Source organism: Syngnathus scovelli, chromosome 21, assembly GCF_024217435.2.
Source record: "Syngnathus scovelli strain Florida chromosome 21, RoL_Ssco_1.2, whole genome shotgun sequence".
NCBI classification, from domain to species: domain Eukaryota; kingdom Metazoa; phylum Chordata; class Actinopteri; order Syngnathiformes; family Syngnathidae; genus Syngnathus; species Syngnathus scovelli.
In genome coordinates, this window is record NC_090867.1 from 8,746,001 (window position 1) to 8,763,301 (window position 17,301).

Genomic DNA, 17,301 nt, shown 5'->3' on the forward strand with positions numbered 1-17,301 from the left:
ACCAACCTGAACTCTGAGAAGGTAGTCAACAGTTGAGATGATGATGTTGACAGTTGTATTGTTCCCTGTTTGAGTCCTTAAATAGTTTTGGAAATCTGGAATGAAGGAAGGAATGTCAATTTCCACCATATTATAATATTCTACAGGTGTCAGATTGCTCATTTGGAAAAAATACCCGAGTTGTGTCCTTCACAGAGAAGCTGAAGGAAGCGGAAGAGGTCGCAGGTGAACTTATCATCCTGCATCACCTTCTCACCTGTTCCAAAAAGAGATATCATTTCAAAGCCAGCTTGATAAAATACCTGATATTTCTTTTAAATGGTGAAATGTTTACCGGATCCTTCCTCGGTGATCATCCCAAGTCCTTCTGCTTTGTTCTGTCTCTCAAATGCATTTAGATCTAGAACACTGAGAAGAAGAATTCCATATTGTAGGATTTAAAATCAAAATGCAAACTAAATGATTTCATTTGTGTCATTTCTTTCCCATTACCTGCACAACTGCATGAGTCCAGCAAGACTCTGAAAGAAGCCCACGTCCTTTCTGTTCTTCAGATAATCCAGCATTTTCTGTCCAAACATCAGACAGCGGAATTTAGACACGGGCTGGAGGACAATAATAACATCAACGATATCGATCGTACCGATTGGACAGTCGAGTTTCCTCCATTGAGAATTGCAATGCCCAGTTTTAGAGTTGAGGCAACCATGGGACCCATCTCACCTGGTTCAAAGGAATCCAGAAGATTCTTATACCGTTAAAGACAAATGGATGAAAAAGCAATACCTTTACTGGCACTAATGGTCTGAAGAACCATTTCAGCAGCTCCACGATCATGCAGCCTTTCCTGCTGGTATAACAGCCTCTGCTTTTCCATCTCCTTCTCCTATTCATGAAAATAGAGATGCGACTTGCTAGGAGAAACAAATCCAAATGCAGAAAACCTACTTCAAAACTTTTCACTTCCTCCCCATCTTCATCTTCTTCATCATGGCAGCTCTGAGGGCAATGGAAAAAAACGTTAATATAATAAAGCAGATTTAAAAGAAATATTTGGAAGGTACCTTGGCCATGATATCTGCGTAAGCCATGTAGAGATGATCTTCATCCAGTTTACTAAAACAATCCAACACTTAATTGATTCTGATACGGTTCAAAAAATAATTCCAGGCAACCCACCACTTCTCTGTAAGAGCCGTTCGACTGAAAAGTTGGATGAGCTGGTGTAGCGGATCAAAACGTTTCATTCCCTCCACCTCTTCGAAAGGCTCTTGTTCTCCTGATTTCTGAAGCACATTTTCGGTACCTTCATATTAAAACCTCCTAGCAATACGTACATCATTTGCAATCAAAAAAAAAAGTCCATACAAAATTATTATTTACATGCAGGAGACAAAATTAGGTGTGAGAACTTACAGCAAGATCCTCTATGAGTTTATCCTCAAAGAAATGTTCTTCTGCTTCAATCCAGGATTTCTCATAGCCCTGAAGAAACAAGTTGACAGCTCGATGCCTAGAATGGAGGAGATCATGGAAAGACTCAATCAAACAAATATTTTGTCCACAACTGGTGTCCATATAACCTACCTGGGTAGATTGTAGAGAGGAGCCATCCTGAAGCAAGCAACCACAGCTCTCTTCCTCTGTTTCGACAGTAATTTATGCCACACGGCCTTTTTACTGCGCTGAGGATGCTCAACCTGAAAGGACAATCATGTTCATGTTTGCAGAAAAAACGCTGTTCATTTTTAGGCTCTTGTGTCACACCCCTGGACCACACTTTCTGAGAACCACCCATGAAGATCTTGCCATCATATATTTCCATAATAAATCATCTCCAACTGTACGTGAGAACTTTAACTATAACCTGGTCGAGGTGGAAGAGGACATGAGCCATGTCCAGCACTCTGTCCACGTTCTTCTCGGGGTCAAAGGTGTTATCCGAGTGATTCAGGATGTCTCTGTACAGGGCTCTTTGCCAGCGAGTAGCGGGGTCCTGTAACTTTAAATAGAAATTGAAATAAGTCACTCGATAAAAATACGGAGTGCAAAAGGTCATAGGTGAGCCTCTGTTATCATGATTTAACAAACCGAACTTACTGTGAAGGACTTTTACCTTTCCTTGGAGATTGAGGTTGTTTCGAATGACTTGACGCACTTCATCCTCAGTATCTTTCTGGAAAAAGATCAAATGTCTTTTAAATGAAGAAAAAAACAAAATGCAAAATCTTGTATTATTTTGAATTTTACCTGGGAAAATCGGTTCTTGGCAAGAGCAATGAGTTCTTGCTCACCAGGAACGCAAACGTTAAGTCCGACAGGTAGTAGTCGCTTGAGAGCTGCCACGATCAGACTCGTCTGCATTGAATATCGCTCGCCCTTTCTCCTCAACTTCTTTCTCTCCTGGTATGAAACGATTCCCTGGGGACAAAAAACATCAAATGATATTTTTCATACGTCAATAAATGATAAGCTAAATGATTTGCTTATTTCGGAAACATCATACCTTTGACATCTTCGAGTTGGAATCTGAGATGAGGAAAGACATATTGTTGATTTCATTCTGGACCACAAAATTCTGTTCTTCTCTCTTGAAGTTCTGCATTTGGGAAAAGTCATTTTCTCTTTGAAAGGACGACAGAGGTATGTTCGCCCGTCAAAGTTTTCACCGCCTTACGTGAGACTTGGCCCAGAAGATGAAAACTTCAGCCACCATGTGGAATAACACTTCTGCTTCTGGATCGGACTCCTTCAACCACGTGGCCCTGTCGGTATATTACCAAATGTAATTGCATTTTTCAGAAGAACCAACTCACCCCACACTACCTGTTGTAGTCGACAAATCGTATGAGAAGAGGATAAAAAGCGTAGATGTCCCTGACGAGAACTGAGAATTGGTCCATGATGAGAAGCTCGGTTTCTGAGATCTCACCCCTCCCCTCCGCCTTGCTTTGTTCCTCATCCGTGAGCACGACGGCTGCTTTCTGCGTACGATTAAAACGATATGAAAAAGAGCTTCTTGACTTTCACCAAAGCACAACTCACTTTTCGGAGTTTCTTCATCAGAGGCAGAAAGTGGGTCTTGAGCAACTGAGATTTGGCCTTGCTGATGATTGGCTGAGAAAACACTACGAAGGAAAAAAAATGAAGATCCATCCTGATGTGTCAATTCAATACATTTAACAATTTCTAAATGGAAATATAGTAAATATATGATTTTACCAGCAAGTCTTTTCATCCAAGCCCCCTCGTCGATCCCTAAATTGTTGTAGATGATCTTCAAGATGTTCCCTAGTAATATATTCATATGTTCAGAGGTCACAGATGTGCAACAGCTGTCGGCTTGATCCGGGTTGTTCTCTGGTCCGTCTTCCCACCAGTGAGACATGTAGCTGCACAAAACTGGTAAAACCACCTGCGTAAATACAAATAAGCTCGTTGGAGCACCAGAGAAGATCTCCATAAAGGTTCAAATTTCATGACATACCTCCATGACATGAGGCATTTGAGTATATTTAATTCCAGACTCTGCCACCTCAATGATTTCTTCCAGTAACTTCTCCAAATTTGGAATCATTGGACACATGTCTAGGACCTGGCCTGGCAGACCATGATCTAGAAGAAAACGATAAAAAGAGTCAATTCAAGACAGTAGTAGAATAATAAAGTCAGTCGAGTACCATTTCTGTCTTTAGGTCTTTTATTGTTGTAGATGGAGAAGTTGTTGAAATGGTCAACGTGAGGTTCGAGGAAGGCGACTGGGAAGGCTGCTGAGAAAGCAGCCAAACATTTTCCTAATGCCGGACGATGTCTGGAGAAGACATGATCCTTTATTACTAGTAGTCCAACAAGAGTAGTTAGTGAGTGCTTCAAATAACCTCAGCATTATGGATTTTAATTATTATGAAGATACATACCTCTCTACAAATATGCTTTCATTGGTTCCCAGAAAGTAGAGACTGTTGAGGATTCGGTAGCAGGAAACCTGGACCTCATCCACTAAAGACAAAAATGGAATCAAATGTGTGACCCGTCTACAAAGTATATCAATAAAACTAATGTATACGCACATATTAGATCTTCTCCAAAATTATTCTTCCCAATGTGTTCAAACAAGGAAGACAAGATGGGGAGCAGGCCAAAGGTGGTATAGTTGATGATTTGAGGGACGCCTCTGGGTTGTTCTTTGCTGTGAGTAAATTGACCAAGTTTTAAGTTCTCTTGAGTCTTCTCCAAAGCTTCCGCTGCACTGTCGAAGTAGGACTGAAGTGCCGTCTTGACTGAATCCAAGCCTGTCTTCATCACCGTTCTAATACACGATAACATTGACAAAGTTAGTCACCGATTTTATTTACAAAAGTTTTTTTTTTTTAATATAAAATATACGAAAATATTGTAAACCATTACCTGGCGTCCAGACTTTGTCCCAGTATCTGCAAACAGTTTACTATGGATGTGGCATTATTACCTAAGGTAAAAAAAAAAAAAAAAAAAAAAGAAAGAAATCAGGAAATATTTAAAGACTTTGGCCACGGATGACAAAAAAGAAATAGAAGCTGTTGAGGAGAGCAGCGTGGTGGGAGTGATGTCTTCCTCCAAATACATCATGAAATATAAAAAGATATATTTCACAGCAAAGCTTAATGACATCTTTTAAAGGAAATGGGAAATAATAAGGTGCAAATACAAGTTCATTCGACTTATTACAAAAAACTCTGTATTATTTTTAAAGCAGGTTCTTGGCTGGCCCGTCCATCCTTCCATCATCTATCCTTCCATCATCTATCCTTCCATCATCTATATGAAATTATAATTCAGAATTCCACATTCCTTAATGAAATTATACTTGAATCATGCAAATTGGAATTTAGTGCTGGCTTTTTTTTTTGGGGGGGGGGGGAACGAAGAGGCGTGGGGGGGGGGGGTTTGATGGGAGTTTGAGCTTGTGATCAGAAGTGCAAGCATAAGCCATAAACCATTCTTACCAAATAAGGATATCCTATTTCTGACAAGTACTCCCAGTTTGCAGAAAAGACTAGAAACAAAATCAAATGAGGAGGAAGAGGCAGGAAGGGGAGGAGAAAAAAAATGAAAACAACAGTTATGATGAGACACCCAAGAGGAAAAAAAGACCAAGGAGAATGAGAAACAAATCCCTACGACAAACAATCGCTAGTTCCGACATACAGACAAATCCCGTCGCTCGTATCTCTCCCGGGAATGATTTGTCGCAATCACCTTGTTACCATCTCTTTCTCCTTGTTGGAGGCATGTCCACCACTGCTTATGGGATGGATGGATGTAGATAGGAAGTACATCCGATGGTTTTTGAAGTATTGATCCACCAATGGCAAGACAACCTATGGGGACGATTAGTAGAAATGTAACAAACAAATCCTGGAACATTTGAAAATGTTTCTGAGTTCTGACCTTTCCAAAGAACTTCATCTGTTGTTCATGAGGACTCTTTACTCCCTTTTGTCTCGTTCTCGATATGTCTAGAGATGATCGAAGGCAAATATGGATTCACTCGTCCGCCCATCAATACTGAGTAAAGCGTCTTGGAGGATGCTAGCTGTTATGAAATTAAAATCGAAGGGTCTCACCGAACTTCATCATGTGCTCGTGGGCCTGGTCGACGTTTTGGATGAGTTGCAAAAGGAAAGTGTAGGCGAATCGTTTCTCTGTGGCTGGCGAGTCCAACTCCTGCGACTTCACACCTCTGAAAACAAGAAAAGTCTCCATTATGAATTTCTGCAAAAAGATCAAATGAGGCCAAGATCGAAGTTATTTCTAAAGTCATTAATATATTGATTTATTTTTACTTGAGTTAAATAAGGTTTTTGCATTGCGTCCCGATACAGGACAGTTATATTATTTAATATTTTATAATATTTCCTACCTTGATACAGTGTAACCATTGATCTGGAGGAACTTGAGGATATCCTGTGCTTTTTGTCTGTCTTTTAATTTCTCCTTGGCGGTCAGTGTATCGAAGGGAACCAATAAGGGGTGAGTTCCTCCACCTGGCATACATAAAGAACAATTTTTATTTTGTCCCAAGAAGCAAAAGCATCTGATTTAATTTTGCTTTAGTTTGATGATCACATTTTATTCAAATATCTTTTTGTATTTTTCATAGCACACCTTTGGCTTCAAGCTCAATTTTCTTTTTCTTGGCCCAGATGTTGTGATAGTTCTCAGCCAGCAGCTCTGCCATTGACTGCAAAACAAAATGTACGTACAGTTATTCAATTTTAGAAGTTATCAGTATGCTTTCTGTGAAATATATTCAATACCTGTGTGTCCCTGGACAATGTAACATTGCTCATATCAGTAGGTCTGGGATTGAAACTCTGAGCTCCTTCCAAGGACGGCTGGGAAACACATTTTTAATTATAACAACTTTGATTGATTTTATATAGGGCACAATCAGACCTACAGATATCGTGTGTATGATGTGCTGATATAAAAAAATATACCTGGCTGGCCAGCGAGATCCTCCTCGATTTGTTATGGAGGTTGGCAGTGTCACTTTCTCGTATCCTGTTGATGCTCCATCCCCAAGAAAGCATGGTCTTTAGACACTCTCTGATTGGCAAACAGTAGAACTCTTTATCCTAAATGAAATAAACAAAACAGTAATTGCACCTTCAAACATACGTATTATATATATTACGCAATATGTTGGCGGCTAACGCTCGCTATTTAGCTACTATTGAATATTTGCGTTCTAATGTCGTTGCACAACAACTTCACAAGTTTTGAAAAGTATGAGTAAAAAAATAAAAATAAAAATACTAAGGCACATGTATATTACCTTATCAGAGAGTGCTTTAAATGATTTTAATAAATTGTGGCTCCTGGATATTTCACATGCATTTTCCCCGTATGACCAGCCATTGGATAACTGAAAAACAAAAAAGTCAAAATATTTTTCTTTTTTTTTTTTTTTAAATGAATTTGATATTTTATTTATACCTTTTCGAAACACCACTTCTCATGGTTATGTTCTGCGTATCTGGCTATGAAAATGTCCAAATTTTCTGGTACTGTTACACTATAAAAGACAAAACAAAAGTGAGGATTAGAGAATTACGGTATTGTTGGATAAAGCTACACACTTCCATAACATTTAACTAAGTTAAGTTTTTTAAGTCTGGTGTCTATTTATTTTTTTGAATTGAATTATTTTCAGTATGAAAATCTTATAAAATAATTTGCAGAAAGCTCTACAATGTTAAGAATACGGAAAATCATTGAAAACTACGGAAATAAATACAAAATATATACTTGGCAGTGTCTGCAGGTTGCGGCGTGAAGTTTCCTTCGGAGTCCAGAGATGATTGTTTGTCCATCATGGCCATGTAATTAGACTCCATATAATCTGGAGGAAGAGCTCCTCCCACTGCGCTGAGGCACGACAACGCAATCTTAAACAGCTCCTGGTCGTATGGCTAACAAATAAAAACAAACATAGATTTTAAACGACTCGCTAATTAGAGTCACGTTAGCCTCCAATTATGCTTACTTTATGAGAGAGAGCGTCAAATATTCCCCAGAATAATTTCCTGGAAAGATGAAGTTCTTCATCAGATGCAACACCAAAACTTCCCCAGCCTGCAGTCAGGCAGTAGTACTTCCAACAACGCTCGTAGTGATTGGTCAAAAGCTGTTGAAAGTCAAAAATAATATTCATCTTCCCACTCATCCATCCATGAATATGCTCAATTGTTGTTTCGGACCTTCAAAGGCATCTTGGTGTGTTCATTCAGCAAGGGAATGTCAAACACGAGCCTCCTCAGGAGATGCTGCATCATTGAAGGTCTTAATTTACTGCAGAGAAAAATTAAAGACTTTATATGCAATGTCAAATAATTTCCTGTGCTGAAATTTTTTTTAAATTCTAAAACATGGTCTTACCCACAAACTGCGAGAAGGCATTCTTCAATGGAATCTCTCTGAGCTTTGGTAAGGCAGCAGCCTTTGGATAATCGGTAAACGGTGTGAAGGAGGGAATCGATGAGTGACGCGAACGGCTCCGTCCCCGCAAACAACGGCGCGCATTTGGTTAGAAGTGGTAATACCGCCGTGCAGAGATATCTGTTGAGGGCAAGAGCCATATCTGTGGCACTAAGAGCTGCCTAACACAAAGAGAAGAAAAGACAAATATTAAAACCATATAAATGGAAAAAGAAATAAAAAACACCCAAACTAACAGTATCCAACGAAGCTGCAGCTCTGAGATCTGGTAAGAAGCCAACTTCTAGAAGATGAAGGAGGAAATTCTGGTCTTGTACACCATAGACCCGATCCAAAAACAACACCATGGCCGCTTTATGATCCGGACAGAAGCCAGCTGACATGTCCGGCTCCAACACCAGCCCATCTAGGAAACATCACTCTGTTATAATAATCGATGTTGATTTTGACACGATCGACTTACCCTTTCCCAGGCTCGGCATCGAGAACGGGATGCAGATGACCCCCACGAGATCTTCGATGGGAATGAGAGACCTTAAAATAGCTCTGATGCGGATTGCTTCACCTTTCCCAGCATGTATCAACTGATGGAGAGGAATTTAAATGATATATTAGGCGATTATATATTTGTTGGTGTGTGTGCGTGGACTCACATGCATCTCCGGACCACAACGTCCAAGCAGGTCAATCAGAGCTGCATAGAAGGTCATGATGGCATTCCCCAAGTGGATGGTGTCATCTTCTTCCTGTCGTCCGTCATTACTAAATTAACATGCACGCAGAAACACAGACAAATGAATAATATTTATTATTTATTCTGTTTTTTTTAATATCAGCATCTATTAGTGGAGTCACACCTGATGTAAAAAAATCAATAAAAAAAAATCTAAAGAAAAATAAAGTGATGATTAATTTTTTAATTTTTTTTTTTATTAAAATTGACCAGTCACAACAATATAATTTTGGGCATCGTCTTACGGAATATTGCTGCTTTCCGATGCCAAGGAAGGACCATCTCGTAAAGGATCGAGGGAGATCTTAATTGCTTCTTCCATCGTGGCCAACAATCCATCTCCACCTTCTCCCCGAAGTGCTGGGCCAAAACATTCCGGTCGGCGGATAAGAAGTCTCACCACAACGTTAGCGTTCTCTTCCACACTTTCACCTATCGCAGAGGAGAAAGAGGTCAACGACAAAGAATGCTCCATAAATATTCATGAGATGTTTACCGTTGCAAAATACAGCAAAACGTAAAAAGTCAAGGTAGCGTTCTCCTTCCACAGGGTTCCAGCCAATGTCGGGATATCCTTTACACACCAGCATGGTGCAGCTCTGCAGACCACAGCCAGCGAGATACTGAACCACCTGAGAAAACAAATGAGGTCAGAATTTCCCCTCAACTTTCTCAACACGATAAAACCTCACCTTCTCCAAATCTGGTTCTCTCAAAGCAAGAGCCAACTCATTGTTGTCCATCACTGATGCAGCAGCCACATCAAGAGGCGTGGCTCCTCGCATGGATGGAGATGCTGAAAATACAAATACAAACCAGTACAAATACAACTACTACAAATAATCCCTCACTCACCAAGGCCAACGCTGCTGTTCTCCAGCAAGTAGCTGAGATGATCAAACATGGCTTTCTGGTTTTGACGACTGATTCGACAGAAGTAACAAAGAAACCGACAACAGTTGGCCACCATTTTAGGAAAGGTGATTTCCTGCAAAAACAAAAACAAATATTAGATATAGCATTTCTTGAAAGGAGAACATCTTTGAATATACCTTTGAAACTCCTCCACTGAGCACGTTCACCATGACCTCCATGACAGTCTCATGCATCCCCAACGCTCTCATCAAGTTAGGATGCTGGTAGAACACTTTATTGTTCATAATATCACTGCATTAAAAAAAAAAAAAAACGTGGAATGTTACACATCATTTTAGGAACAAGAAGAGGAACATTTGCTCACCCCAGTCCTCTTATCATCAGCTTCTCCTCTTCTCTTCCCATTCGTACACTCAGCAACGATCTTATCTGGCCAAGAGCAGCGAGCAGGTTGATGGTGTCCTCGATTGAAACAGAGTTGATTGTGTAAGTCTTGGGGAGAGCCCGAACCTAGACAGAAATATAAATAATAAATATATTTATTTTTGCAAAGAGACTATTTTAGAAAAAGGCAGAACCTGTCCTCCAATGCCATCATACTGTCGGTGCAACAGGACAAACATGGCTCTGACAAGTTCTGGATCCTCGATCACAGATTCCTGAGCCCACCGGACCATGGTCTCTGAAACCAACTGCTGTAAAGTACCTGAAGATACAGAAATGGAGACAATCTGACATGGAGACGGAGCATTTTCTTCATTTAACACTTACTGGGTTTTCGATCGGTGTTTTCCTTCGGCGGGTTGACAATCTTGTTCTTCAGGTAAGACACTTTTTCCACCAAGGACATCAGTCGACCTCGAAAGTTGAAATTACTGTCTCCGTCTAAAGAGCTGTCTTCGATGATTTCGATTCCTGAGGCAGATGACAATATCAGGTGGGTTGAGGAAGAGGATGGATAAGAGAAGAACCTTTGAAATGATTTTTACCACAGTGTTTCATGAGGTCCTCATGGAAGTCCAGCAGCTGTTCTCGGATATATTGAGGACAGGGACACTCTTGCATCTCCTTCTTGAAGTTCAGCAACATGTTGATCTGCTCAAAAATACATTTTCAAGCTCAATCGAGTTTTACTTCCAAAATCATTTCAGTCACTTTAAGGTGGTGCATTCTTGGATGTTCTACCAGCACGAAATATCTGCTAACCTGCTCCTGAGGTGGCGATCGGAACTCCTTGGTCTTTTTGGCGGTGAGAGCAGCAGACATGTTGAGCGCCAGCATGACTTCATTGTAGCGAAAGCGCTGATTTTCTTGGAGACAAGCTACGAAATCATCGGAAAAGGCCACGACTGCTTCGATACGATGACGCACCTGGCAGTCGCACAGATACTGAAGAACGTGGCACATCTAAAAAAAAAAAAGGGCGTTCCATATGTGTTATCTTTGTTTGCCTTTCCGTTTATTTTAAAAAAACAATTACCTGAAGTTTGACAGGTTCTGGTAGTTTCATTTGCAACAATCCCTCCTTGGGTACGCTTTGCCCTTCATCATCTTTTCCTTCCTCACTTCCCAACTTCTTCTGCATTTCCTCCTCGAATTTCTCGGAGAACACAGACGGCTCGATGAGTCGCAGTATTTTCTTCAGATCTCCGTTTTGGAAAACACCCATGATGAGCATGGTGTAAAAAAGCTTAATGAGCGGCACGAAGAGAAATTCAGTGCTGCCCCCTATAGGATCTCTGACATGCATGTTCCCCTCACACACTGCCTCAGTCAGCATCTCGACGGTTTTCGTTTTTAATACATCCAAGGGGAATTCAGGACTGTACTGGCAAGAATCGATTGCGCCGTTGTTGAGATTAGTCGTAAATTGCGACGATCCGGAACCACTGACGAAATTCGGCGATGCGAATTGCATTCTCGGTCTCAGGGAAGTGCTGAGCCCGATGCCGGGCACGCCGTGTTTTTTTTCCTCGTTTGGAAAAAGGGTGATACTCTTAGTCTCGCCGGTCATCGGAACAATGTACTCGTTGTTCATCATAAGACGAGCGGTTGCGTAATTGCTCAGGTGGATGTCGATCAGGAGGTCGTAGTAGCCTGCACGAAGCCAACCTGAAAATATAAAATGTTTCTTTCACTTTCCATATTGAGTCCTCATGAAGGTAAATATGGAATACTGATCTTCACCTGGCATATATTTACTCTCTATGGCGTGAAGAAGCTGCGCCTCATCCACATGGGAGCAAAGTGCATGAGCGACCCGGTTGTTCCCCAACGCACAGATTGCGGAATACAATCGGAGGGTATGGTAGTGGAACTTTAATAAATCTCTCCTCTCCGTCAGCTCCAAGACGTCCAGTGACCTGAATGACACGTAGATTGAATGAGATCTTCCAGAAGACGAGAGAAGCCAAAGTGTGCATTCCACCTGTTCTCTTCAGGGATGTGCAGAGATAAAAACTGTAAAGGTTCATGACATTGGACCAGCCAGCCGTGTCGGTCGTTCGAACGGGATACTGACACCTGTGCGGACAAATGGTTTTCAATGCATGGAAAATAAAACGAGATGCGCCCAGCGTTACCTTGGGATAGTCGTTGGGAACACGACTCCATAAAACAGGTGTGAGAAATTGGACGTGCAGCCTTGGAGGACATTGAGGGATTGAGTTCTTCCTCTCGCTTTTAAATAAACCAGCCGACAGAGGCATCACATTCTAATGGGACGGAAATAGATTTTATTTAGATTTTATCATTAATAAAAAAGTATTTTGTGTTGATAAAATCCAGGAACCTTCATTTGCCCAAGTTCAAACTGGAACACATTGGGACTGGTAGCCTTGGCAAAGACGGCTGGGAAGAGTTTGGTACTGGGCTCCAACTGAGATCAAAACATTTTGGATTAATCCGAATTCCTGCTTGGATTAGCTTCGATCTGAGATACAAACCTGGTAGTATGTGCTGAGTTCTTTGCCGTTAGCGGTGAAGGAGAGCAGTCCGTTTGCCGTGTCGAGCAAACATCCAATCTCCAAACCGTTGTTGTTCCTTCCTTCAGGACTGCTGCTCTCTCCAGCCCACACCATGTAACAATTACTACGTTTTATACTGCAAGATGGACAGCGTTGAGAAGATGGTGAGGTTCTTCAAACCACGGAGCTTCTAGCGTCACAAAAAAAACACTGAGCGTATCTAACTTGACTCACCTCTCGTGAACTTTGCCTTTCTCATCTCCCAAAGTCACGGTTACAGTTTGGACCTTGTCCAACCCAAAGCCAGGTTCGTACTGATGGAAGTCAGAGGTGACCCAGCCCACCCACACGTTGCTGGGCTCCTGGCCAGGGAAGATCCTCACGGAGTAGGAGTGCTATTGGAAGAGATAAGGTATGTAAGACTCAGTCTTGCAGGTTCTTAGAAGTTTTCTGGTCTTACAGTAGATGCTTGCATGAGTACTTCATATTCATTCCTGTCATCAACCATCACGTCTTCTGATAGACAGGGAGGGCTGCGATAAAGGTTCTCTGCTTTATTCTTCTTCAACAAAAACCTGCTGAGGAACAAAAATGTTCAATTGTGATTTGAGATATACGTTGTGACTTTTTGAAAGATGAAGGAATGGCTTCTTCACCTTGGTTTGAGTTTGGAGGTTTTCTCTTGGTGGTAATCTTTGTGGTTGTTGAATTCACCTCTATCTGGACCACTTGGACCATTATGGCCATGAGGTGTTTTCACGAGGACCTCAAAATCGCTTTCAAAGTCTTCGAGATCCTAAACACAACTGTGCGTGAGACGTATTTCCAAGCAACATTTGTACAAATATTTTTCATCTTACTGTCTTAAGTGACAAGAGGTCAGAGGTCGACGGAGGTTTGGAGAAGGATTCGGCGCATTCAATGGGCATGCTCAGTCTGTAGAACGTAATGTCCGTGTTGCTGTTTTGTGAACTAAATGACTTTTGTGTGACCTTCAGACAAGGACAAGAATCCACTGTCCCATCTATTCTTGTCACCTTAAAGATAAAAAAAAAAAATTCAATCTTCCAGTTCCAATCCACAGCCTGTAAGAACCTTTACCTCTATATGTTGGTGGTCTGGAGGTATAGGTACAAACTGAGGAAGCCTTTTACTGAGCCATATAGTGACATCACGGTTCATGTTGACAGCAAAAGGTTCATAGCCTTCCTGCAGACCACATATGGTGAAGTATTTCAGGGTGCTGACATGTTTACCAAAGTCAATCCTCCCAGCTTGGCAGACACCCAAACTGCACACTGGGATGAAACCTGAGCAAAGAAAGAAACCATTAATATACCATGTGGTGAAAGAAGAAGCCAAAAATGACCCACCTTCACCAACGTCAAAATCTTTGAAAGCCAGTTCCGATCCAGAGTCATCAAGCAGGATTTCTCCATTCAGGGTGAACATCATGGTGTGTTCATTTAAGTCCACCATACAGCCAACAACATCTCCTGCCTGCCAGGCACGTCCAAAGTGCTCATTGCCTTGATGCCACCGTTGAACCTGCAAAATAATTCAGTCCATCAAAATCCATTTGACTGCTTAACAGTCCCCCCAAAAAAACCCACACAAGATAAATGGAGCTACCTTGAATCCATCAAAGACAAAAGCCTGTTCATCTGAACCCAATTCGAGATCTGGTAGACATCCTGGTCTTGCCCAACCGACCCTCATCTCTCCAGCAGTTAATACCTGAGACAAAAGTAGTTATCATCACCAACGTTCTTCAAAATACAAAGGTCAAAGGTTGTTATTTACCTCAAGCTCAAAGTACCATTTTCCGGCATTCACGCAATAAGATCGTTCCGCTCTGAAAATCCGGAACCTTTCAGCAGACATATTGCTATGGTCAAAGAGAGCTAGGAAAGTCAAGGAGGACAAAGAATTATTAAGCGACATCATTATGTTGTGGATATAGTGATGTCAAGTTTTTTACTGTGGTCCTGGTCAGGAGCTTCCAAGTTGTATCCATAGCCAAGCAGAGTTCTGACGGCTTCTCTCAAACTGTCTTTGTTTGACTTCTTGGTCCTCTCATCCAAGAGACTGTAGGGCACCAGGCGAGGATTTCGGCGACTCTTCACATCCTGACGGGAAAAAGAAGAAAAGTAGGTCAAATCAAGAAATAAATTAAAATTTTAAAAAATTAAATTAAATTAAATTAAATTAAATTAAATTAAATTAAATTAAATTAAATTAAATTAAACATATCCGCTACTTTGACTGGATATTTTAAGCTGGGCTACTATTGATGGTCTGACCCAAAAGGAGAAAATTCGTTACCTGTTGAATGCCATAGGTCCAACCCTGACGGATGCGGTCTCTGGCCCAGACGTTGTGTGCATTTTCAGCCAATTTGTCCACCATGGCTTCCTGAGTGGAGGTCAATTTGATGTGACAGAGGTCCAGTGGAGCAGGTTTGTAACCACTAGACAACTCATAGCTGGAGAGATAAAAAAAAATAAAAAAAAAATCAGTACACCTTCCTGGTCAGTGTAACATTTTTAGGAAAGGTAACTCACCTTGAAGACAGTTTTAAACTTTTGACTTTCTCCACAGCATGTTCATCTGCAAGACCAACATGGCACCCCAAAGCAAGAAGAGTTCTGAGACGCAGACACACATGCACACAAAATCCTTAATGTTGTGAATATTGGGCAAATTGGTTAACAAGGTTCCCAAAAACTCTTCTACTGTGTCTTTAATAATGCAGCAATACTTTACTTCAGAGTTTCCACAGACATCTGTAAGTTGTAACTTCGTTCCTGTTCCGGTAATTTAGAAAACTCCACCAGGCATGGGTGTTGCCGTTTGGTATCATCTCGTACCTGAAAGCACAAATGGGAAATAGGTCAGGTTCCGGTAGTCGGATTTTTTCAAGTGGAGAGATCGTTATAAGGATACTCACGACACCATAAGTCCATCCAATTTCAATCTTGTTCATCACCCACAGCTCATGGATGTTCTCTGCAAGTTTCTCCTTGATCTTCTCTAAGTGAAATGGCAAAACAATCTACAGGGAGACACAAAAAAAAAACTGTTGGATTTAAACTAACTTAACTAACTTAAAATAAAATGTCCATCTTCACCTGACTGGTGTTCACCGGCATCGGCGTGAATGCTGCCTGGCTCATTGTGATAGTCGGCCCCAGAAGGTCTCTGGCAGCAGTCTGGTGTTGACTGGGCTCCAGTTTCAGTTTTTCTCTTGGCAATACAGCCTCAAAGCAAGGAGCGTAACCTGGAGGAGGGAGGAACTTAAACTCTCCGTGGCGACCCCCGAGAAGGAAACGAAGCCTATACAGAGACAAGACGCCGAGGAACAGGTGAGCAGGTCAAGGTCACCTTTGTATGGATGCTTAAGATTAATTTGCACTGACTTAACTCCAGCTGAGAAGCTGGCCACCGGGAAAAAAAGCCCATCAGAGTTGAAGTTCTCAAACATGCCCTGAACTGGTTGTCCGTTGATCCTGAAGGAGATACTGGGCACGCTGAGGTCCAAGCAGCAGCTGACCACATCATCTGCTTTCAGAAGGTGCTGATTGGGCGAGTTAACACTCTTTGCGATACATCCTGCGCAAAAGTTCATGTCTGACTAGTGTACATGAAATCATACACACTTATAATGTACCTGTCCAAAGATGGAGGCCATCAAAACCAAAGGAGTAAAGATCATCGCCCACTCCATTGCCGCCCCAAACTTCTCCGCCGCTGGGGCACGGCATATAACCGTTGGTGTTGGCCCAGCCTACTCTGAGGTGAGATGCCTCAGCGGTGACAAACGGGAGCGCTTGGTCTACAATCAACTCATAGTACCACTTTTTATACTGCGCAGAACCTTCACTGACACCCAGGAAGATATTAGGACACATGCTGAGAAGAAAAAAAAAAAGAATGATGTCACTAAATCAAATGGGAGACACTGAAACCATGCTTATGTACTTATTATACTGTTTATCGTCTTTCTACCTGCTTACGTAATTGATCAGGCGTGTCTGAAGTAACAAATCTCTTCCGGGAAGTAAATTATCACAGATCAAGTGCTGGTTGGAGCGTACGGCCACGCCGTGACACACGCAAAGTGAACACAACACGTCGAGAACCTAAAAAGACAGCAGAAAGAAATATTAGAAAATATCAAGTAGTAAAATAATACAAGTTGTTTTAATTTCAACAAATACCTTATGATTGCGTCCATGTTTATCCAAAAGAGAAATGATGGATTTAATATGTCCTTCTTTGATAAGATTCAGTGCTTCGGGACTTTCCACCAGGACACAATGAAGGACCTCAAGTATGCCTGAGTGGAAATGATTTCTCATTCAAAACGACAAACTGTACATGAAAAATACGTGGAACGAAATGATGAGAATGAAGAATCGCTCTGAGTTGCACGTCCAAATATAGGCAGGCACTCTGGCGCCAGGGTGCGATTGTCTTTCCACGCATGAAGTTGTTTACTTTTGCTTCAACTTGTGCGTGTGCAACTCTCAGAACTTTTTAGCTTCCAGAAATATCCCACGGAGAGAACAATTGGGTGGCACGTATTATTGCACCATGAATCGATATGGTAATTACGTACCTGAGGAGGCCTCCAGTCTCTCCAGCCTGCTGACGAGCCAGTCTAAGGAACCGGAGAACTGAGCGCAGTTCTTTCTGTTCCCCCTGATAAGTGCAGCTAGAAGGGGGAGAAGAGTTCTCGTG

The 17,301-nt window shown here is 41.5% G+C and overlaps 1 protein-coding gene across 2 annotated transcripts in view; it reads right to left on the reverse strand.

The window, feature by feature from the left end:
• ryr2a (ryanodine receptor 2a (cardiac)) overlaps positions 1-17,301 on the reverse strand; it is a 29,174-nt gene that overhangs the window by 6,913 nt on the left and 4,960 nt on the right. The window contains exons 15-90 of one of the 2 annotated variants that reach the window (XM_049758531.2): positions 17,180-17,275; positions 16,779-16,897; positions 16,567-16,700; positions 16,229-16,470; positions 15,978-16,170; positions 15,690-15,894; positions 15,509-15,613; positions 15,325-15,428; positions 15,123-15,206; positions 14,884-15,043; positions 14,540-14,687; positions 14,362-14,462; positions 14,191-14,295; positions 13,932-14,106; positions 13,660-13,868; positions 13,419-13,595; positions 13,215-13,354; positions 13,019-13,133; positions 12,793-12,953; positions 12,538-12,694; positions 12,384-12,470; positions 12,175-12,306; positions 12,021-12,115; positions 11,780-11,955; positions 11,073-11,704; positions 10,799-10,999; positions 10,582-10,687; positions 10,364-10,507; positions 10,171-10,298; positions 9,957-10,102; positions 9,769-9,883; positions 9,572-9,704; positions 9,409-9,512; positions 9,213-9,348; positions 8,962-9,148; positions 8,637-8,745; positions 8,447-8,567; positions 8,220-8,389; positions 7,924-8,144; positions 7,746-7,836; positions 7,532-7,672; positions 7,294-7,457; positions 6,982-7,060; positions 6,821-6,910; positions 6,483-6,620; positions 6,300-6,377; positions 6,148-6,223; positions 5,903-6,026; positions 5,607-5,722; positions 5,431-5,498; positions 5,239-5,360; positions 4,986-5,035; positions 4,408-4,468; positions 4,071-4,309; positions 3,918-3,999; positions 3,681-3,811; positions 3,488-3,615; positions 3,223-3,415; positions 3,046-3,128; positions 2,827-2,984; positions 2,678-2,765; positions 2,507-2,599; positions 2,251-2,421; positions 2,117-2,176; positions 1,868-2,002; positions 1,588-1,700; positions 1,417-1,513; positions 1,180-1,286; positions 1,065-1,116; positions 949-999; positions 787-886; positions 644-723; positions 493-569; positions 335-408; positions 176-256; positions 7-95 (exon numbers count right to left, since the gene is read on the reverse strand). In XM_049758531.2, coding sequence (XP_049614488.1) covers positions 7-95; positions 176-256; positions 335-408; positions 493-569; positions 644-723; positions 787-886; positions 949-999; positions 1,065-1,116; positions 1,180-1,286; positions 1,417-1,513; positions 1,588-1,700; positions 1,868-2,002; positions 2,117-2,176; positions 2,251-2,421; positions 2,507-2,599; positions 2,678-2,765; positions 2,827-2,984; positions 3,046-3,128; positions 3,223-3,415; positions 3,488-3,615; positions 3,681-3,811; positions 3,918-3,999; positions 4,071-4,309; positions 4,408-4,468; positions 4,986-5,035; positions 5,239-5,360; positions 5,431-5,498; positions 5,607-5,722; positions 5,903-6,026; positions 6,148-6,223; positions 6,300-6,377; positions 6,483-6,620; positions 6,821-6,910; positions 6,982-7,060; positions 7,294-7,457; positions 7,532-7,672; positions 7,746-7,836; positions 7,924-8,144; positions 8,220-8,389; positions 8,447-8,567; positions 8,637-8,745; positions 8,962-9,148; positions 9,213-9,348; positions 9,409-9,512; positions 9,572-9,704; positions 9,769-9,883; positions 9,957-10,102; positions 10,171-10,298; positions 10,364-10,507; positions 10,582-10,687; positions 10,799-10,999; positions 11,073-11,704; positions 11,780-11,955; positions 12,021-12,115; positions 12,175-12,306; positions 12,384-12,470; positions 12,538-12,694; positions 12,793-12,953; positions 13,019-13,133; positions 13,215-13,354; positions 13,419-13,595; positions 13,660-13,868; positions 13,932-14,106; positions 14,191-14,295; positions 14,362-14,462; positions 14,540-14,687; positions 14,884-15,043; positions 15,123-15,206; positions 15,325-15,428; positions 15,509-15,613; positions 15,690-15,894; positions 15,978-16,170; positions 16,229-16,470; positions 16,567-16,700; positions 16,779-16,897; positions 17,180-17,275 — 9,953 coding nt within the window. Of the gene's footprint in view, positions 1-6; positions 96-175; positions 257-334; positions 409-492; positions 570-643; positions 724-786; positions 887-948; positions 1,000-1,064; positions 1,117-1,179; positions 1,287-1,416; positions 1,514-1,587; positions 1,701-1,867; positions 2,003-2,116; positions 2,177-2,250; positions 2,422-2,506; positions 2,600-2,677; positions 2,766-2,826; positions 2,985-3,045; positions 3,129-3,222; positions 3,416-3,487; positions 3,616-3,680; positions 3,812-3,917; positions 4,000-4,070; positions 4,310-4,407; positions 4,469-4,985; positions 5,036-5,238; positions 5,361-5,430; positions 5,499-5,606; positions 5,723-5,902; positions 6,027-6,147; positions 6,224-6,299; positions 6,378-6,482; positions 6,621-6,820; positions 6,911-6,981; positions 7,061-7,293; positions 7,458-7,531; positions 7,673-7,745; positions 7,837-7,923; positions 8,145-8,219; positions 8,390-8,446; positions 8,568-8,636; positions 8,746-8,961; positions 9,149-9,212; positions 9,349-9,408; positions 9,513-9,571; positions 9,705-9,768; positions 9,884-9,956; positions 10,103-10,170; positions 10,299-10,363; positions 10,508-10,581; positions 10,688-10,798; positions 11,000-11,072; positions 11,705-11,779; positions 11,956-12,020; positions 12,116-12,174; positions 12,307-12,383; positions 12,471-12,537; positions 12,695-12,792; positions 12,954-13,018; positions 13,137-13,214; positions 13,355-13,418; positions 13,596-13,659; positions 13,869-13,931; positions 14,107-14,190; positions 14,296-14,361; positions 14,463-14,539; positions 14,688-14,883; positions 15,044-15,122; positions 15,207-15,324; positions 15,429-15,508; positions 15,614-15,689; positions 15,895-15,977; positions 16,171-16,228; positions 16,471-16,566; positions 16,701-16,778; positions 16,898-17,179; positions 17,276-17,301 lie in introns of both variants that reach the window. The other variant, XM_049758530.2, reaches the window with a different exon arrangement.